This window comes from Ascaphus truei, chromosome 4 (genome assembly GCF_040206685.1).
Source record: "Ascaphus truei isolate aAscTru1 chromosome 4, aAscTru1.hap1, whole genome shotgun sequence".
Taxonomy (NCBI): domain Eukaryota; kingdom Metazoa; phylum Chordata; class Amphibia; order Anura; family Ascaphidae; genus Ascaphus; species Ascaphus truei.
The window spans coordinates 359779890-359802884 of NC_134486.1; the positions used below are offsets into that span (position 1 = coordinate 359779890).

Sequence of the window (22995 nt, forward strand, 5' to 3'; positions counted from 1 at the left end):
GCTGCATATAGTTGGATTTGTTGTCTTTGATAAATACGGCATGGTGCTGATTTTGTACCCCTTTTACAGCTACAGTAAGGGGCTTTAGTAAATAACCCCCAATGAGTTAATACACCCACACATTATTCATTAAAAAATAATCAAGGAGAATAAAAACAAATTCAGGACTGGCATATCAAATTGTAATAATTTTTACTTGGTGCATTAGGAACCCACATGTAACAACCTGAGTTTTACCAACTCTTCTTTATCACCTTCGAGGCAACCTGACTGTAGTATAGATCCTCCAATGGCAGTGCTGTGGCTCATGGCTCCCTCTGCTACCCATACCAGGCTTAGCAAAATTAATCCAACCAGTACCCATGAGGGTGCCATTATATCAGGTATCCTTATACCTCTTGGTCTCTCTGAGCCTGGCAGGCCCACGACCTGCCACGCCCAAGGACATTTACTCCCTAAATAATCCTGGGCACCGCAATGGCGATAGTCTGCCCTACACCCTCCTGCATGTCTATGTTAAAAATATCCTTACTGATACCTGTCAGTTTTACCTCGCCTTTCCAAAACAAGGTATGGACTCATGTAACCCATATTTTGTAAAAAATTTTTTTACTTTTCCCATGGTGTTGTTGATAATGCACCCGCACTTTCCAGTTGCCCTGTGGTCTCTGGCACTACACCAACACCACAATGGAATAATTTCTGCCCATATTAAATTAATGTTGGAAAATGCTACAAGAATGCTTGCTCCATCCCTTTTCATTTTCCGAACTAGCACAATATATCTTTTTTGACCCAGGTCATAATCCCCCCTAGCCCCCTCCCCCGCCTGTATTATCAACCCATCCTCCTGACAATGTAACTGTAGTTGCTTCATCCGTTCTGGCAACACTTGGATCCAAGTCAAACCTTTCTTGCCTATCCATGTTATGTCGGCCTGCTCCGGGTGGAATCCAAACTGACAGCTGTGTAGAAGCTCCTGTGACTGGCCCAGAAGGCTAGAGAATCCCCTGTGATACTGCTGTGCTTACTCCTAGAACTAAGGAAAGAACAGTTAACACGCACCTGTTATTCGATGTCCATTACAGTATATTGATGGCAAATACAACATTGTAATAATGAGGGGGTCAAAGTGCATTGACCGACTATACAACATAATTCTTCATTTTTCTAAATATGTGAGTGGTATAACACCATTTTATGTATTACAATATATTGTAATTCCCTTATGCGATGTTGCATTTCGGTACTGAGATAAAACACAGCTCAACCAGGGCAGAAGCCTCTTGTTGGTCAGAATTAATTCAGGGACATTTTCAGACGTGCCCCCCATTTTATGCTCCTTGTGGCTGAGATCGAACTCAGCCTTTGGTCTGGTTCAGCCCTACCAGCCAGCTCTGTGAATCCCAAGCTTATCCTCTGTTTTATCTCCTCCCCAGTGGCAGATTTCCCATTAGGACCGTTAGGCCCGGGCCTAGGGCGGCAAGATTTAGGGGCGGCAAAAATGTCCGCCTCCATAAACTTTTTCAGCGCTCTCGGGCCTGATGGGAAGTCATTGGTTGTTGCGGCTGCCTCCTTACTTGCCGCCCTGCTTCTCCTTCTTAACCGCAGTGTCAACTGATGCCGCGGACGTCACCTCGCATCATCACACAGTGTCAAATGACGTCATGACATCACGTTACTACGTTACAACAGTGCTACTTATTTACTGCTAGTAAAGCCACAGAAAGTGAGATGTAACATTGGGAAGCTCAATTACATTTAAGCCCTTCTGTGCTGCAGGGGTCAGCAACCTATTGACTCTGTAGACCAGTGTAGCCAGGTACCCCCTGGGCTACTAATTTACCTGCCTAACACATACGCCCTGGTACCAGCACAGGCAGTGTTAGGGTTATACCTATGCCCTGCTGCAGTAAACAGCTCCCATGAGAGACAGGGGGGTGGGCTCAAGGCCTAGGTACTGCCCACAAATGGAGCTCAGACCTGGGACCCTCCCCTGGTAACAAAAAGGAGCTGCTGCCAAATTTAGTTGTAATACCATCTTCCCCTCCTGAGGAGTGGGATGTGTGGGATGTGTGTGTTGAGTCTATCCTTGAACAGGGAACTGGTTCCAGGCATTCTCTCCCGCAGTGGAGTGGAAGCAGCTACCCCATACTCCACCTGGGGGTGTAGGGGTTAAGGATATACCTTTGGGGCCTCAAGCGCTGGGGGTTGAGTCCAGGGAGACAGAGAAGAACGTGTTAATGTATGTTGTGTACTGCTGTATGAAATAAAGAACCGAGGTATATGTTTTTACTCTTGCCAGTGGCTGCAGTCTGTCAGGGGGAGGGAAAGAGTGTTTTCTAAAGGGGACTGCACCTATCTGTGACTAACATCGGTGGGCCTTCTGTATACCTGCATGTGAGCACCACAACACCGTGTAACAGTGAAATCTCCCATCGGGTGGGGGAACACCGGTTACACCAGATAAAATATTTAACTGAACAGGGCTAATTAACTCTGTCACAAGTATTAATTCATGTTTTCTTTTGGGAGTATAATTTTACCCGGAATGTATTTTACAAAACGTCTATAGGTTCCTAAATTACAATACCATCTATAGTTTACTAAAACAAAGTTGTATACCATCAGCTCATTACAAATTTACTCCCAGCCAGAAACCAAAGATTACATATTGGCTGGGAGTAAAATACTTTACTCTAATTCCAATTTAGAAGGTTGAAAAGGTCCAGGCAAATTAGCAGATTTGTGAAACCTACTGTAGCAACCAATGCAGACAGGTTCTCTTCACGGCTTCAAGTTTTACAAGCATTTTGATCTAATCATAGCGTTGTATATTCAATGGCTATACTGGTAGCTCCTCATACTGTACTGCAGCGCTGCGCAAACTGGGGGGCGCGAGATTAACTGTGGGGGGCGCAGGGTTTACAGAGGCCCCGCACGCTTCCCGAAGGCACTTAAATTAAGTGCCGGGGAAGCGGCGAAGGCCTCTGTAAACCTTACTTACCGTGGTTCAGCCGGCATCTGGAGACACGTCGCCATGGCAACGCGGCATCAAATTATGCAGCGGGGTCATGTGACGTCACGGTGCTACAGTATGACAATGTGACGTCATGATGCCGGGAACCACGGTAAGGAGGGAAGGATGGCGGTGTGCGCGCGGAGATCAGGGCAGCCAGCAGGGGGCGTAAGGGAAAAAGATTGCGCTCCCCTGCTGCACTGGAAGTGTATAAGACTTCCTTGCCCCATTACCCTATTTAATAGTGGCCACAGTGAATATACTATGAAAAAGTACAGTATGTAGATATTTAAGAATTACTATATGGCTGCAGTATGATCTATGTTAGCCATGCTATTAGTAATATATAATTGTCAAAGGATGTATTTGGATATAATTATGCATGAAAAGGTCATAAAAGCCATTACATTCTGAGCCGTTCAGTTCCAAAATACTGCAGCTGTGAATCACATAGCACTTGCGTAAGTTTCTGCAATGCATCCTAAACATTTGAGAGCAGCCTCTTTTGCAAGGTGCCACTTTCATGACAATGCTCTAATTGTGCTCTTGAGCGACCTTGGTAACATCCCCAAAGGAGATAGTTAAAGAGAAGCACTGCTCGTGGCTGACAACAGATTGCCGCCCCTTAAGGGTAAAAAAGTCTCAGTAAATTCAAGTACCTGTGGCATGTTGCCAAGATACAAGCCTCGTGACACGGTGCTCCTCCCTTCCTCATGACTATCTACTCCTCCAGTCCAGGCTTGCCCTCCTCCTTAAACTGGAGTTCCCTATGCTGGTGGGATAGAGGACTCACTGGACAACCCTGTCTTTGATCCCCTACACTCCACAGTAACTCTCACTTTCTGTCTGTCCTGTGGTTCCCCCCGGCATGGGTCATGCTGATTTGAAGCTGCCCAGCAGGATCAATCCTGGCTCCAGCAGACCTACAGCAGTGTTTTTGAGGTCCCACATTATTGGGTGCTGCCTCTTACAAGTTAAGGGATTTCCCGGTCCTCCTGGACACTATACTCCCCGCTACTGCTCCGAAGGGGCATCTGCCCTGCTTGCCTGAACTGTCGGACGTCAATCCGATGCTGCTGGAGATCATCTGAGAAGAGAGGACCGGTTAACAAGAAAGGTCATGATAAATCACTGTTTGAATTATACCACCATCCCAGAATCACTCTAGGGTATGAGGTACACAGAGCTAATCCCACTACCAGTCCCGCAGCCAAATTCAGTTCGGTCGGGCAGGCTGTATAACAATGCTCGTGTCAAGACAGGAAAAGGCCCGCAGGGCTGAGATAGGATATGAAATCACCGACCTGAACTGTGAAACAGAGTCCTGAAACCTGAATTGAGTAGTCGGTGTCACAGGCTGGGGTTGAGGCAGGCGGCACAGATGCAAAGTCGGGGTCAGAGGCTGGGGTCGGCAACAGGGTATCCACAGGGTACAGGCGGGCTCCGGGGGAACACATGGAACAGAAAACCATGCTCAGGTAGGGGCTGGAAGTAGCTGCCTGCTATTTAAAGCCCTGGAACAGGTGCAGCCTATTACCGACTCCAGGAAGAAGTTTGCCAGGAACAGTGATGCAATTTTAGCAAAATTTGACCAGTGCCTGGTACATTTTCCATTTTTGTAATCTCTTATCAGAAAAAGAGTTGGCATTAAGGGTTGGTACTCTACTTTGACTGCTGTTTTTTTTTTTTTAATGGGTTTTTGTTTTGCCAGAACTCAATTGGCTTTACTTTTGTATATGTATTTGTTTAGAACTTTTTGGAATAAGTACGCAAGATTTCCATTTGCAAAACCAGCAGTTTGTCAAGCTTATTTAAAAAAACAAAACAAATAAAAACTTAATGGATATTTTTGGCTAGTTTTTTTTTTTTTTTGCGTTTTTCCAAAAAATTGCGGACATCCAAACGGAAAGCCAAAACTCATGAATCTCGAATCCACATGCCGGCCCATCTCTATGTAAACGTGTTAGTTAGTTACAGAATTTCCTAACATTTAGGGATATCTGAATAATTTGAAGTGGTTATTACAATTAATCTAATTGTGTATGATAAGGTATGACTTCAGCTATTTAAAAAAATACATTTTTTTTACAGTGTTTGAAACAGTATGTTGAGCTTCTAATCAAAGAAGGATTAGAAACAGCAATTACCTGCCCTGATGCTGGTTGTCAAAAGACAGGTTACTTACAAGAAAATGAGGTAAGTCAAATTGAAGTGAAAGTGCAATCTCATTAGCTTTCAAAACATGTAGCAATTTCTGTACTGAATTGAAAAATAATACAGTACTGATAATAATTGATGCATAATGGTGCTAGTGTATCAGATAGTTACTGTACTTCCCTAAGTTTAAATCCAAAAATGTACACTGCACATACATGTTAAATAACTGAATGAAAGCATAATACCAAATGTAGAAAATCACATGAAATAATAAAAATGACCAAAAAAAGATACAAAACCATGAATAGACTAACCTATCAAAAAATGAGATAGAGGGACAGAGAACCCCAAAAGTGAGGCAGAGGCATGGTGCCCTTTCATTAGGTGCGGCCCAGCCAAATACGTCATGCCTAGCAAAAAATTACATTACTCTGTCAAATGTAATCACCAAGTTAAGCTTGAAAGCTGAAAAAACAATAATATCAGAAATTTTCTGAAGTTAAAAAAAACTTTTTTTTTTCCAGTGGGGTGTATGATTAAAGGCAATTAAATTAGTGCTTTAAGGCAGAGCAGTGTTTTATTTCTGATGCTTGTGACTGTGAAAGAAAGTGTGGAAAGCATTTGGTGCCCATTGGCTGGAGTTGCTCAGTGAGTAAAGGCACTGACTCTGAAAACGATGACTCCGAGTATGGAGCAGGCAAGCCTGGTGCTAACTCCTTGTGACCTTCGCCAAGTCACTTTATCGCCATGTGCCACAGGCACCAAAAATTGATTTTAAGCTCTGTGGGGCAGGGACAGCATTTTATGTACAGAGCTGCATACACTGTCAGTGCTATACTTGAAAAACAAAATGCAATACATTATTTAAAAGACACAGTATATAATATCCACATAAGAGGAATGAAGAATGTGTCATATTTTATGTGTGTGTACTGTTTATATACAAATCAAATGTATCTATACAAAATATGCAAATTCATCTTGAATCTTCCAGAGCAAGGGAAAGACCAATTCAAATCCTATTATGTAGGTTTCATGCCGCTAAAGATTAGTGCAGTTACTCACTGATGTAGGGCTCAAGAGTTACAGATGTTATTAAATGCACATATTTGAAACTGGGGCATACAGTAATATGATATCTTGTTGTTTTATACGATTGGTTTATTTTGTTATATTAGATTGAGAGCATGGTGGCAGCAGAAATTATGCAAAGGTATAAGAAGTTGCAATTTGAAAGAGGTATGTAACATTGAGCATGTTTTTGTTATGAAGTCAGCATCAAATTTCAGGTATAAAATAATGTTCAGTGATACTTCAGAGTACAGTATCTACTGTATGTATACTTATGTGATATTGTATGTACTGTACACTTTAAAAGCATATAGCTCCCTTATTCACATCACAATTGATAGTAGGTAAAGGTTTTAGAAGAAGCACACACAAGACTTGAGTAGAGTAAAAAAAACTTCTGTTTGTATTCAATACATCAGAGCCAGTGAACACAGTGACGTTTCAGGACCAAATGTCCTTTCCTCAGACCAAACACCTAACATGTCATTCTAAACAAACGACTATAAATACCCCTACAGGGTTAGAGAAATCACCTACCCCCAGCAACACCTGTGATGAAAGGCTGAGCAAACACTGCAGCCTAAGGCCTCAGTCCCACTGCGCACGTTGGCGCGGGCAGCCACACGCGAGTTCCCCACCAGCAGGGGAATCCTGCGGAGCCGGTCCCGGTCCCCCCTGGCTGCACAGCGCACTACACGCTGTGGCGCGTCAGCCGCTATGGGACACAAGAAAATGGTGATCCCTAGCGTTGATGCGTCAGGTGGTGTGGCTGTGAGCCAATGGGGAGGGGAGGCTTCGGGAGGAGAGGCTTCGGGGAGCGGGGAGGAGTGTGGAGTGACAGCAGTGTGAGTGCCTGTCTGTGTGTGTGTCTGAGTGCGTGCTTGCCTGTCTGTGTGTGTATATGTGTCTGAGTGCGTGAGTGCCTGCCTCTGTCTGTGTGTGTGTATGAGTGCGTAAGTGCCTGCCTGTGTGTGTGCGTGTGAGTGTGTGTGTGCGTGTGTGTGTGTGTGTGTGTGTGTGTATGTGTGTGTGTGTGTTTTACTTACCATCAGCAGCTCCAGCCCAAGCCCGTGGAGGGAGGGAGGGAGAGAGGGGGGGGAGAGTAGCGGGTCTCTCCGCTCAAGCCACGCCCCCCTCCCTTTCAATCCTCCCACTCCCGCCCACCTCCCGCTCCGGCTCCCTATAGATCGCATATCGCGGTCTGTGTATGTCAGCGCCCCGCCTGTCTGCAGTGCGGGCGCGCTGACTCTGGGAGCGGGGCCTTAGCCTAATTGCTTCCGCCTTTGGCGTCTGACGTCCTCGAGCAACGCAGCGTCATATGACGCAAATGACGTCATGTTGCTAAGCAACATACCTAATATCAACAGAGAAGGATTAAACCACAGGACATCGTACAGCTAGGCAGCTGTGCAGGATGAGACAGGGCAACCGAGGACATAAACCTTTAAGCTGTCTATTGTAAACAGAAATAGCATGTTAGTATTGTTACAGTGAGTACTTAATAGTGAGCAGAAGATGCAGTTACAGATGATAGAGTCCTTATCTTGCAAGGTAGCTTCTAAAGTCCAGTACCATGGCGCAAAAAGCTGTAAACAAAAGTGATCTTTGTTAAATAATGAAGCAAGCACATAAGCACGTAGTGCAATCTAATCATCTTAATTTATGAGAACCAGGGCCAACAGCCCCCAATAGAGGAACAATAAAGGGGCAAAAACAACCATCATGATGGTAAAAAAGGGCAGATAAAGCAGGGCAAATGTGTAATTTGACTAGGGACATCAATCTCAGATTCAATCCTGTATGTCTCAGGGTATTAGAGAGAACCTTAGCAGTCATGGCCCAGAGGTCACAAATAGTTGAAAATCAAGTCCCAAGAGGCGAAATGGACCTACATACTGGATACAGTATCCCCAAGGGGCCTAAATGAAAGAATGGAACTCCACTGGTTTTTAGGCTAAAGGTCAGCCTCCATAATAGACTCACTTATATGCGGGTGGCTCCAATAGGGACTTGATTTTCAACTATTTGTCACCTCTGGGCCATGACTGCTAAGGTTCTCCTGAGGAAGAGGACAAGCGTCCTTGAAACGCGTAGGGCGGACATTGCTAAAGGTTGCTGATGTGGCTGGCACTCGGCACTAAGAGAACACAGTGAGCAGGGATCCTGGAGTTCCGTCTTCGGAGAAGAAGCAGGTGACCGCCCATAATCCAACCCCCCGATCGACGTCACGCGCCGACGTCGCGAGTCAGCTGACGCGGAAGCTGAACGGTTGCTGATCGGGACAACGAGGAGGGCCGTGCATCAACGCAGCAGAAGAAGCGGAAAACGTCCAGACACCCCTGTTCCTGCGGTTGTTATTTATACCGAGATGCCTATACCAATTTTTATTCTGTGAGTTTTTATAACCGTTTTTATTTTCCATAAATCTGACAATATTACCCTATGGGCCTTGCGCTTTTTTCTTTTTTCTTTCTCGTTCTCTCTACCACCCTGAGGCATACAGTTGGCCCTGGTTCTCATAAATTAAGATGATTAGATTGCACTAAGTGCTTATGTGCTTGCTTCAGTATTTAACAAAGATCACTTTTGTTTACAGCGTTTTGCGCCATGGTACTGGACTTCAGAAGCTACCTTGCAAGATAAGGACTCTATCATCTGTAACTGCATCTTCTGCTCACTATTAAGTACTCACTGTAACAATACTAACATGCTATTTCTGTTTACAATAGCCAGCTTAAAGGTTTATGTCCTCGGTTGCCCTGTCTCATCCTGCACAGCTGCCTAGCTGTACGATGTCCTGTGGTTTAATCCTTCTCTGTTGATATTAGGCATGTTGCTTAGCAACATGACGTCATGACGTAATTTGCGTAATATGACACTGTGTTGCGCGAGGACATCAGACACCGAAGGCGGAAGCAATTAGGCTGCAGTGTTTGCTCTGCTTTTCATCACAGGTGTTGCTGGAGGTAGGTGATTTCTCTAACCCTGTAGGGGTATTTATAGTCGTTTGTTTAGAATGACATGTTAGGTGGTTGGTCTGAGGAAAGGACATTTGGTCCTGAAACGTCACTGTGGTCACTGGCTCTGATGAATTGAGTACAAATAGAAGTTTTTTTTACTCTACTCAAGTCTTGTGTGTGCTTCTTCTAAAACCTTTATCTACTACCATTTCGTGGATCCAGCTTTGAGACGCCGGGATCAGCAGAAGGTGAGCACCAAAAAGGAAAACATAATTAATTTACCTTTATTAACAGTGGTGTGCAATTTATACCCATCTTCTTTCTACCACATCACAATTGAGGCATATACAAAAACATGAGCTCCTCTGGGTTTGTACCTGGAGTCTAATTTTCTCTCTCTCATTTCTCCCCTCCTCCACCTTTATCTACTCCTGTTTCTGCAGAGACCTGCTCTCTATTAATCTAGAGGCTCTTGATTCCCCTTTGTGCTCCTCCCTTCCTTATCTCTGCAAGAGACTCTTGACAACCTGGTCATGAACAACAACTCTTCCCTGTCCTCCTCTCTTGATCTACAGTGCATGCCCCTCCCTTTTCTCTGTCGTTCTCCCCCTTCTAACCCCAGACCCTGGCTAAACTGCCACACACGCACGCTCCGTTCCTGCACTACTCTGGATGCCTCTGTAGGAAATTTCATACTCTTGCAGACGTCCTTCACTACAAATGTATCCTATCCTGTTTATACTCTGCCCTCTCTCTGCTAAACAAACCGACTTTTCTTCACTAATCAACACTCACAAGTCTAAGGCCTCGGCCATGTTACCTGCTGGCATGCTGAGGTGGGTGAACCACTCACGTGACCGGCCCTGCGCGCCGGCAAGCGGGGAAATGAAAAATTTCCCTAAGACCTACGCTTACGCGCGCTTGCGGAAGCGTAGGCGAGCCCCTACTAAAGCCACTCTCATTGCGGCTGGAGAAGCTCAGTGCCGAGCGGAAGCGCGCCTCAGCGAGCCTCCGCCAGCAAGCAGTAACCCTGGATGAGGCCTAAGCCACACCGCCTCTTCTCTGTCTTTGACTCTCTACTCAGACCACGGTCTGTTACCTGTTTTTCTTTCTACTTATGAGGTCTACAAGGAGTCCCCATCCCAGAGAATTTAGTTCTATGGAACTACAGTATATGTGATATCAGTGTTTATTTATCATTCACTGTGTTATTTTGCACATTGTACTGCACTGTTTATTCATTTTGCGCCACGAACACTTGATTGTTTGATTTAGTAGGAATTGCGGTGTGGGAAACCGCTGGTGTTTAGGCAGCATTTGATTCTATCACGATATCTTATATTTGTTGCACCTTATTTTTTGTTTCACTAACATTTACAGTATACCCATACTCAAAAACAGCAAGCTTGAGCCCTACCTGTTTCTATAATTATCTCCCTATCTCCCTCCTGCCTTTTGATTCTAAACTCCTTGAATGCCTTGTATTCTCTCGCTTGCTCCATTTTCTCACCATCTATTCTCTCCTAGGTCCTCTACAATCTGCTCATTCCACCAAAACAGCCCTCACCAATATACTAATGACCTCCATACTGCCAAAGACAAAGGTCACTACACCACACTACACTCTGCTGATATTCCTCAGCCTTTGGTACTTTGGACAACCCTCTTCTCCTTCACGTTCTCCATAGGTATACATAACAAAGCCTATCCTTGATATCCTCTTACCTCTCTCAATGTACTTTCAGTGTCTCGATTGCTAACACCTCCTCCTCCTCTGTCGATCTCTCTGTGGGCGTACTCTAGGGGGTATGTCTTGGGACCTCTTCTCTTTTCTCTTTATACACTCTGTATAGGTGACCGTAACATCTCTTCGGTTCAAATATGACCTCTATGTTGATGACACACAAATGTACTTTTCAAGCAATGACCTTATTACACCTGCTGTACAGACCAAAGTTTCAGCATGTCTCTCTCCTTATCATCTTGGATGACCCTCTGCTGACTCAAACTTAACATGTCAATGACAGAGCTTCTCATACTTCTTGCATTACTGCCCCCTTGTACATTACTGTTGGCAGTACTATCATTTATCATACATCCAGTATCACAAGCACGCTGCCTAGGTGTCATATTTGACTCCTCCCTCACCTTCACAATGTAGCTAAAACTTGTTGTTTTTTCATCCGCAACATTGCAGAGATTCGCACTTTCCTCTGTCATTCTACTGCTAAAACTCTAATGCGGCCCTCATTCTCTCCTGTGTGGACTATTGTAACCTCTTGTCAGCCCTTCCTGCTTCTCAACTGTCTCCCCAACAATCTATCCTAAATGCTGCTTGTAGGCGAACACTCACAGAGGTATGCAAGGGAGTCTGGTTATAGTGAAATTAAATAAGGCTTTTATTGCGCCTGTTTCCTTAACATCCGGAAACCATCCAAACAAGGGGTAAACAAAGCTTCTATTCACTTGGGAGTATTTCTAGTGAAATACTACTGTATGCAGTCCACACTCCCTTTAGATAAGCATGTCTCCCAGCCCCAAACATATAGCATGAAATAAGCAGATATATAAAGTCTCACAAATGAAAGACTTATCTGTTCCTTGTGGTTTGGAGGGAAAATCTTCTCTGTTCCTGCGTTGCTACCTTTCCTCAGGTTTTGTCAGCATTCAGGTTTAGAAGTTTCCCCTGTGTCTTGAAAGCAGCTCTGCTGTTTCTTCTGGCAGGGCTCAAGACAAGTTGTGAGAGTCAAGGACAATCTCTGCTCTGTCTCCAAGTTCAGCTCAGGTGTGAGCTAAGGAGTCTATCTTCCTGTCTCAAAAGACAGGCTTTTCTAAGCAATCTAATCAGGCAGGTGTTGTTTGTTAATTGACTACCAGCAGTTAACCACCACACTGCTGGATTAGAGGCACATTACCTGAACAGGGATAACTCCCCTGTTACACTGCTGCTAGAATCACTTTACTCCTAAATCTGTCTCAGCATCTCCCCTGCTGAAGTCCCTCTCCTGGCTTCCTATTAAACTCTGTATTACTTACAAAATGTTCCTAACTTTTAAGGCTATACACTCTTTTGCTCCTCTTTACATCTCAGCCCTAATTTCTCGCTATACACCTGCCAGACTCTTGCACTTTGCTCAAGGATGTCTTCTGTCTACTCCCTTTGTAGCTAAAGCCCTTTCCCGCCTAAAACCTCTCTCACTCACTGGCCCACACTATTGGAATGCCCTTTCCCTCACTGGCACCCACTCTCTCCACTTTTTGGACCTTTCTTAAAACACACCTTTTTTACGAAGCATATGAGTAGCTTCGCTAGTTGATACTATACATCTCATAGACACTGACCTTGGCCCATTGCAGATGCAGTTACCAGAACCCCCCTCCTTCTGTCTCTTTAAGTTCTCCCCACTTACCACCTAGATTGTAAGCTCTTCAGGTCAGGTACTACTTTTCCTATTGTCTTGTGTCTGAAGCGCTTATTCCCATTATGTGTTATAATATTGTCACATATATTACTGCTGTAAAGCGCTATGTACCTGGATGGTGCTATATAAATAAAGATATATATACATACAGTACATATAATGCGTAGAAGTAATGTGACTTCTGGTGTCAGTGTCTTATGGCATACACTGCTTGCAATTTGCGGAAGAATTTTTGTCATTGCATATAGTATATGTAAAATATGTTTGTTAGTTGCAGCTGTTTTCTACTGTACATTGTGCATATATGATTTATAATGGAAGTAATAAATGGTTCAAATTATAAATGGCAGCATTGATTGTTTTTAACCAGTGGTGAAATCAAACTAGTATATAAGTAATTGATACAAATGTATCGAAGGTTACTGCACTCTTGTATAATGCAGAATATAACATTATAATGCAGAATATAACAGATTTTCTATGGGATTTAATAGACTCATAGAATAGACCAGGGGAGCGCAAACTTTTGCAGCTGCACCCCCCCTGCCTTCCCTCCGCTGGTCAAATGACGCTGCGGGGTCATGTGACGTCACGTGACCCGCAGCGTCACTTGACGCGTGTGATGTCATGTCACATGATGCCATGGCATCATTTGACACCGCGTTGCCATGGACACGAGTGACGCCGGCAGAGTCAAGGTAAGTAATAGCGTTGCAGAGGCTCACGCAATCCCCCGGCATTTAATTTTAATGTCTCGGGGAAGACCGGGGGAAAAATCTCCCAACCCCCTGGGGGCGCGCCCCCCTGGAATAGACTACCATAGCGCCTCAGTGGGACTATTAACCTTGGATATATCTTGAACTCGGTGTCCACCTACTATTGTACTTTGTTTTAAGCAGAACTACAATGTTATCTATTTGCTTGTAATTTGGGATGTTTAATATCACTTTATAGAAGTCCTTTTGGATCCATGTAGGACATGGTGTCCCTCATCATCCTGCCAGGCTGTTTGCAAGCTTCAAGAGAAAGGGCCCCAGAACCCACAGCTGGTACAATGCACAGCCTGCAATGTTGAATTCTGTTCAGCTTGCAAGGCCAACTGGCACCCAGGACAAGGATGTCAAGAGAACATGCCAATTACCTTTCTCCCTGGAGAAACAAGGTATACTGTGAACGTGTAATGTAGTTAGCATTTACAGGACCTGCATATTGACTAGTTTGGGTGCAGTCAGGAGCACTGACAGATTTCCTGGGGCCCAGGACTACAGTTCTGACCGGGCCCTCCCACACCCCCCATCAGAAGTGTTGCGAGCCCGATTCACACCTCGTGAGCCCTCTCATTTCACACCTTGCGAATCCCCTCTATTTCCCTCCCTCTTCCCATTTATTTATCTTCCCTCCGTCTCATCTCTCTCTCCCCCTCCATCAATTATCCCACTCTCACCCAATCCGTGACCCCCTGCGTCACATGTATTTCTCTCCCCTGCATAACACTCTTACTCCCTCTTTTCCTCACCTCGCCCCATCTCCTCTCACTCTCCTACCCCTGCGTCAATTACCCCACTCATTCACTCCCTCACACAATTCCCCCCACAAAATATGTACCAAAAAGCCCCACCCCAATGCAAAAACTTCCCATCCCACCCCCAAATACATACAAAAAAATCCCCACCTCCCCAAATATATACAAACACCACAAAAGCATTTAAAAAAAAAACTACCTCCTTAATACCTTTGACCCTCAATACATACAAAAAACAATACATATATTAAAAGAAACAATATATATAAACCCCGTCATACATATAAAAAAAAACAATACATATGAAACAATACCCCAATCCATATTTTTTTTAAAAAACAATGCATATAAAAAATACCCCAATACATATAAAAAAAACGATGTACTGTATATAAAAAATATCTCAATACATGTACAAAAATACCCCCCCCCCCCCCAATACTTACAAAACAGACTTACCTTATGGATGGTCAGGCCGGGCCCAGTGTCTGCAGCGGGGCGGTGCTGCACGTTGGGGCCTCCTTCAGCTGCAGGCCTCTTCCACTCTGTCCCACGTGTTGAGCTTGCATCAGGCCTCCCTTTGCTGCCACGCGTGCCGGAAGCGGAGCCAAGCTTACTTCCGGCGTGCTGACTTCACAGAGGCCCATGACGCGCTGGCATTGGGAGCTCGGCGTGGGACATAGTGATAGAGATCTGCAGTTGAAGGAGAGCCGAGGGCCTGGCTGCGAGAGCCAGGGACCTGGCCAGAGGTCGGGCCCAACATGCAGCACCAGCCGCCGGGCCCACCGCAGACACCGGGCCCAGGACACATGTCCCTTCTGTCCCCCCCTGTTGGCTGCCCTGGGTGGAGTCAATGAAATATGCATGTTTTCAAGTAGACATATTGGAGAAAGTACTTGCAGGTTGTGATACCTCTTAATAGACTAACTATGAGTTATACAGAAATCTCTTTTTCAGATGTTCAGTACTTCTTCACAACCTTTTCAGATGTACAGTACTTCTTCACAACTATTATTTGACTAAATTACAGAAATTTAGCAGAAGATAAATAACAACCCTAGCACCAACGAGTGAGGAAATGAACAGCAGGAGTATGTTGTAAAACCCAAATCTTCTGGAATAAAAAAAAAATATGACCTGAGCAGTGCAGTACCCAGCAAAACAACCAATAACAATACTTGATTGTCCCAATTTCAGCAGGACCTTCACAGATTGCTACTCTCAACCCATGGTCCTGGGTGAGACAAACTATGCCCTGAGTTTTGTAACCTCTGCACCAATGGCCCTTTTCCTTCTCCAAGTAGTGTGGGCATGCAATTGGCTAGGAGGGAGTAACACCTACAGTAGCATGGCATACTGTTGAGCTGGGAGCTCAGCTGTCACTCACAGCATGGAATACAAATGTCACACCTACATACAGTACAGAGGCATGAATTTCAAGACCTTGGTGGTGCAGCTCCCAGCTCTTCAGTGCAGAGGCGGCTTGCTGCAAAAACTACCAGTATCATTAGTAAACCAGTCATCTGAACCAGACAGAGAAGCTGCTCAGGAGCAACAACCCATCCCTGCACTGATCAGATTAGTCGGGCACACAATCGTACAGGAGCTTCCCACTTTTATTTCTTTATTATTATTTTATAACTCAAGTTCAAGTCAACCTGATGTGCACTTTATTGGAGCTGACTAGCAGTAAATAAAGTACATAATGTACGCTAAGCTAAGTTTGAACACAAAGGCAGATCAAACCGTATCCTGTTGTGCTGCAAGGTATATAGAGCCCTAAAGCTAGTTAACTAGTAAAATTGTTGTTTCTGCTCATACTTCCACTTCAGAAGTCAGTACTGGAAAAAAAGCAAGGAACCAAAATACATTTTAATGCTGGCATCAATAGCTGGATAAGCAACATCATCTATATTGTAATAAGGTTGTATGTGTACTGTGTCTACTATTTATTATTTACAGTAACAGATTTGTTTCATTATAGTTAAAACATATTGTCACACACATCACAAATTGTTCAGAAATGCATAGGATAGATATGTTTGCCACTGTGTCCTATATTGTATTCATAATGTGCAAACACTGTATTATGTTTTGTTATGTGATTACAGTGTCTCATAGCTGCAAAACGGGGGCAAAGAATTAGATTTTTTTTCTTTGATAAATCAGGTGCGATTAATTTTGTTTGATTTTGTTCCTATTTTGCAGCTGGGCAACTTGGTTATACAACCCCAATGACTCTTGACTTAGTGTGTACCTGACCACTTACATGGACCAGTACAAGTAATGAAGAATGTAGAGCACAGTACTTTTGTCTGCCACAATACAGTACATCAATCTTCTTTTGATACTACAGTACTTTATCCACATTCTTTAACCTACAATACAGTACTTCCAGCTGTGTCTCTTACACATGGCTCTTCACAAGAACAAGTTTAACCTATTCCAATATTAGTAACATAATAACTATATGACTACACTATGTTTCTCTGCTTTCCTTTAATAAATATGTTCTAATTTAAACATGCCATGCCTGGTTTCAAGCGTTAACGAGTTTATGGGAAGAAGACGTGGTTATGATTGGCTTAAAAAACAACAAACTGGACTGTAATGTAAAGGTATAATGCAGTACAGTATACAGTATACGGCGTAACACCATCTGCTGGCTACTCATAGCAACAGCCTCATATGCCATTGATTGTAGCTTTCCTACAGTACATGCTAGCTAGCATCACCTATTGTCAAACACATGAACTAGAGAAGCTGCAAAACAACACAGGGCAGCCATGGTTTAGCCAAGGTCACAGGACCGTGGCATATGGCAAAAGTTTGCTTAATTTGCAGGGCATTTCGCATTTCTTCACATGTCACGTGCTAGGTAATTTTTATACCTAGAATCACTTCAAGCAAGCTGGAAAAGAGCAAGTGCTATTAAAGTGTACACAACTACTGTACATACCGGTATATTCTTTATCTAAAAACCGAGGCAAATGTAGATAGAAATGTCCTACACAAATCTTAGTCGTGGTTCAAATTGGTCTTGGGAGGGTGCAACATTGCCTCAGCTTGATTTTATTACCGTCAGCCTCATACTCCCGCAGAGAGAAACAAGTGAAAAAAACATGTTTCCAGGGAAACCAACACTTACATGTAAAATATATTAATGTTGCTGTAATCAGGTGTGTCATAAATTATAGTTACAAAAATGTCACTGCAGGAATCCTAAACCAAATACACTATTAGCAGACCTATTCACTAAAGCCACATCGCATGTGTTAAAGCAGTTAAAAGGCTTTTTACCGTTGCAATGTCTGAGATTTTTAACTCATCCTATGCAAATAGGTAATTGTTGCAAATGTACTTATTGACATGCTATTCACGAAAGTCTGATACCAGCGATATTGGGCTAAGGCAAAATAATATCACACATTGTTATCACATAGCCCACGAGGCTGACATTAGGTCAATCTTGACTATTTATATAATGGCCACTATATACACAACATAACACTAGCAGCCTTGAATAGGTGATAAGATACATTATATACACACTGTATTCGTTTAAACTATATTAACCCTTTTAATAGCCCAAGTGGCTGGCTAGGCAAGGTCAACCCTTGCCTAGCTATCCACTTAGGTATAATAAAGGACCAATACAGTCCCTACTCTAATACCTCTATCACTAACTACAGTACCTTGACCATCCCATCGGGGCGTCTAAAACATGGCATCCCCATGGTTAATAGGTCCGTATGGGTTTAAAAAAACATAATGGGCAATACATATACAAATTCAAAATATAAAAACTACACAATATGAAAAAAGTGTTAACCCTTTCAGTACCATGGGGAGTCCCATCTAGACCCTTTCAGTTCAGACCTAGGGCCTCATGCAGTAAGCCCCGATAAGGCTTTTTCGGCATTTTATAGCCATTTTTTTCCTTCCAGATTCAGTAAGCGCCGATAAGTGGGAATTATCGGCAACTTTTCCTCCCGATAAGAAATTATCGGGAGACGGCTGGCGATAAGCCACTTATTGGCACTTTTTTAACCCGGCTGAATTCAGGAAGCCCCGATCAGCTTTTCGGTGCTGATCGGCACCCCAGATTGGAGATTTTATGGCCAATCCAGCCCGCCAACTAAAGTTGGCAACTTGCTGGAGGAGAAGCATCGGCAAGGGCGACACTTAGAAAAAATCAGCCCTTTTTCCTGCCTGTGATTGATGCCGGGGGTCTCCGGAGCTGATACCCGCACCGGAGCCCCCAGGCGTGCATCCGAGGCAGGAAAAAGGCATTTAAAAGCCACTTCATTACCTTAGCGGCTAACCGCTAAGGCAATGAAGGGGTTAACCCACCGTGCCATCTTTATTGTGGCTAGCGGGGTTGGGTGAAGGGGGTATTTGGCCCTGGGTGTGAGTTTAGGACTTGCGGGGGCACTTAACCCCTTCACGACCGTAGCGGTTAATACCGCTACGGTCATGAAGGGGTTAAGGCCTCCCGCTACCCACTCGCAAGCCCTAAACAACCACCATTGGGGCTAATACCCCCTTCACCCACCCCCACTACCCACAATAATAAAAAATACACACACCAGCCCCACACGAACTAAATAAATAAATATATATATATATATGACCCCAACAACACCTATACCCCCCTAACATACAGTATAGTAATGGGCACAATGACTATTATCCACAAATGGATAATAGTGCAGTTGTCCATTTAAAATACATACACAGCAATAAAGACATTAAATACATATAGCACTCACCCATGTGCGGCTGCCATGATGAAGGCCATCCTCATCTTCATCCTGCCCATGCCCCATCCGCTTCTGCAAAACAGACACAATAATTAAAACATCCAATGTAATGTCCCCTAACCCCTTAATCACCATAGCGGTTATTAACCGCTACAGTCATTAAGGGGTTAACCCACCATCACCCACATACCCTCCCCCACTAACCCCCCCAACCCTGAGGCCCAACCACCCTCACCCACTACCCACAGGGGAGTCCTACTAAATACCCTTGGGGCCAATACCCCCTCCCCCAGCACATACAGTACAATAATGAGCCAAATAAATATTATCCACATAGGGATAATACATTATTTGGTAATTATTAAACACATTCAATACCGTAATAAAGTAAAGAAAATTGTACTAACCATACATCTCAATTACATTAACATACCAATGAACCCCTTAATCACCTTATCGGGTACTAACCTCAAAGGTAATTAAGGGGTGAAGCCATCCTGCAATGGCAACACCACTTATGCATAACATTCTCTATGAATTAAAAACCAATTTCCTAACCAAATCTCATTTAATCATTCAATCTGAAGGCTCAAATGCCACTTAAAACATTGCATTTACAGTGTATACATGTAGCATAACATGTAAACTACATGTACACGCTGCAAATCAATGTTAACAATACAATAATCCAACTCAAATAGCCTGACATCACAAGAAGTATATTATGTAAGCAAATAAAGTCACCATCAATGAATTAACACACATGAATTACATCCCTAAACAATTAAAATACCATCCATACCAATTACACAATTAACTAAAGCTATCGTAACAGAGAACAACTTCAAAACATTGAAAAAAGGACACCAACAATTACAATATACTAAAGCAAGCCTCTCCATAACCTACTGTACAGCATAGAAGCCCAAAACTTACATCTCTCTAATAATAAAATACATTTAACACACATCTATGCATAGCAGCATAGCCACAATGATTTACAATACAGAAAATCAAGCTTTAACAACACTATCATTTCTTACCCTGTATGTATATATATCTCTCTAGACATACATACATACATACATACATACAGTGGCAAGAAATGATATGCATTAAAAAAAATGAACACATGGTCTTCTATCTTCAAGTACCATGTGACAGAGGCTTGGGGGAGAAAGGATGTGACGTTATTGAAAGCCTCTGTCACATGGTACTTGAACCAATCAGAGTAGGGATAGACTTCCCACGCTCTGATTGGCTGCCGTACCATGTGAGTCCAGCCATGTGTCTTTTCATGACGTTATCTTAAAGGCAATTGAAGCAAAGCAATTCTGATTGGCTGTGCTGTCATTGCCTTTAAGTGACGTCATCATTTTTTTTTGCATCGGCCAAAACACATGGTTTTCACGGCCCAATGAGGGCCGTGGGATCCATATGATGAAAATGTGACGTCATAGGCCTTTAAAGGCCTATGTCGTCTCATTTTGAAGCCAGATGCCGAGGAGGAAGGACCTCCTACTGAAGATAGAAGACCAGGGCGTGGCACCGGACAGCAAGAAGACCCCGGAAGAAGGTAGAAGAATACAGATGAAGATGGATTACAACTAGAAGACCCCTGGATTGTCATGTTTTATTATTTTAATGTTTATTATTTTATGGTTTTTTATTTTATGGGTTCCTGTTCGTGGATTGGTTCGTGAGTAAGCTGATCAACGGGAGTCGGTGGGGGCAAGTAATGGTAAGTTAAATAAAGAAATGTATTTAATGTAACTGTGGTTTTTTTTTGCTTTTTCATGTTTTTTTAATGCATATAATTTCTTGCCACTGTATGTATGTATGTATGTATGTATGTCAAGAGAGATATATACATACAGGGTAAGAAATGATAGTGTTGTTAAAGCTTGATTTTCTGTATTGTAAATCATTGTGGCTATGCTGCTATGCATAGATGTGTGTTAAATGTATTTTATTATTAGAGAGATGTAAGTTTTGGGCTTCTATGCTGTACAGTAGGTTATGGAGAGGCTTGCTTTAGTATATTGTAATTGTTGGTGTCCTTTTTTCTATGTTTTGAAGTTGTTCTCTGTTACGATAGCTTTAGTTAATTGTGTAATTGGTATGGATGGTATTTTAATTGTTTAGGGATGTAATTCATGTGTGTTAATTCATTGATGGTGACTTTATTTGCTTACATAATATACTTCTTGTGATGTCAGGCTATTTGAGTTGGATTATTGTATTGTTAACATTGATTTGCAGCGTGTACATGTAGTTTACATGTTATGCTACATGTATACACTGTAAATGCAATGTTTTAAGTGGCATTTGAGCCTTCAGATTGAATGATTAAATGAGATTTGGTTAGGAAATTGGTTTTTAATTCATTGAGGATGTTATGCATAAGTGGTGTTGCCATTGCAGGATGGCTTCACCCCTTAATTACCTTTGAGGTTAGTACCCGATAAGGTGATTAAGGGGTTCATTGGTCTGTTAATGTAATTGAGATGTATTGGCTATTTATTATTTTGGCAACGGACCCCAGGGATGATGCTGGCGACGGAGCCTTCTTATTGATGAGGTTAGTACAATTTTCTTTACTTTATTACGGTATTGAATGTGTTTAATAATGGCCAAATAATGTATTATCCCTATGTGGATAATATTTATTTGGCTCATTATTGTACTGTATGTGCTGGGGGAGGGGGTATTGGCCCCAAGGGTATTTGGTAGGACTCCCCTGTGGGTAGTGGGTGAGGGTGGTTGGGCCTCAGGGTTGGGGGGGTTAGTGGGGGAGGGTATGTGGGTGATGGTGGGTTAACCCCTTAATGACTGTAGCGGTTAATAACCGCTATGGTGATTAAGGGGTTAGGGGACATTACATTGGATGTTTTAATTATTGTGTCTGTTTTGCAGAAGCGGATGGGGCATGGGCAGGATGAAGATGAGGATGGCCTTCATCGTGGCAGCCGCACATGGGTGAGTGCTATATGTATTTAATGTCTTTATTGCTGTGTATGTATTTTAAATGGACAACTGCACTATTATCCATTTGTGGATAATAGTACTGTTGCCCATTACTGTATTTTATGTTGTGTATTGCTGCTATGTTTATTGGGGGCATTTGTCCCCAATAAACATGCTATTATGCGTTAACCCCTTCATTGCCTTAGCGGCTATCCGCTATGGTAATGAAGCAGCATTAATGTATTTTAATAATATTGTGCGGGAGCAGGGGGCCCCCTGAGCTGAACCACATTAATTTGTGTCTCAGAGACCCCCTGCTTCCCGAATTACAGGCCCCGGTTTGGGGCATCGGTTACAGTGTCGCCGCCATATTTATAGCGGGCACGTCGCGAATGGGACTCTATAAAGATGGCGGCGACACTGCCACCCGATGACACATTCCGGGGCCTGTAACTCGGGAAGCAGGGGGTCCCTGGTCCACAAAGTGATGCGGTTCAGCTCGGGGGCCCCCTGCTCACTGTACAGTATTATTAAATAAATATTCATGCTGCTTCGTTACCGTAGCAGATACCCTGTAAGGTAAGGAACGAGTCTTTATTGATGTGTGTTTTACTCATATTGTAGATGTGCAGACGGTCTCCGGAGCTGAAGCGCTTTTGTTTTAGGTCCGGGGACCCCCTGCTCCCCGAGATACAGGCCCCTTTAGGGGGTGCCGGTATCCCTCTGCTTGGTTTACAGGCCGCGGTCACGTGATCGGGACCTTTAAATGCAGAGGGATACCGGCACCTCATAAAGGGGCCTGTATCTCGGGAAGCAGGGGGTCCCCCGACCTGAAACCAACGTGGTTCAACTCCGGAGACCCCCTGCACATGTACACTAGGAGTAAAAGTTGTTTTAAAATACTTTATTTGTTGCCGATGTTTGCGTTGAGAGAGCGGCTTGTCTCTCTCTGCTGCAAACATCTATCGCCACCAAAGGCTTATCGGAAGGCTTATCGGGAGCCAGGCTGTATCGGCACAGGCTCATCGGCAGCTTTGCTTTCGCAGTGCTTCGGCAGGGATCGGAAGGATTCGGCCTTTACTGAATACTGCGAGGGCAAATCGCCAAAAAAAGC

General features: G+C 43.6%; 1 protein-coding gene across 2 annotated transcripts in view; it reads left to right on the forward strand.

Moving 5' to 3' along the window:
- RNF144A (ring finger protein 144A) overlaps window positions 1–22995 on the forward strand; it is a 113845-nt gene that overhangs the window by 76110 nt on the left and 14740 nt on the right. For both annotated transcript variants that reach the window (XM_075598306.1, XM_075598305.1), the window contains exons 4-6: window positions 5111–5215; window positions 6355–6415; window positions 13584–13791. In XM_075598306.1, coding sequence (XP_075454421.1) covers window positions 5111–5215; window positions 6355–6415; window positions 13584–13791 — 374 coding nt within the window. The remainder of the gene's footprint in view (window positions 1–5110; window positions 5216–6354; window positions 6416–13583; window positions 13792–22995) is intronic.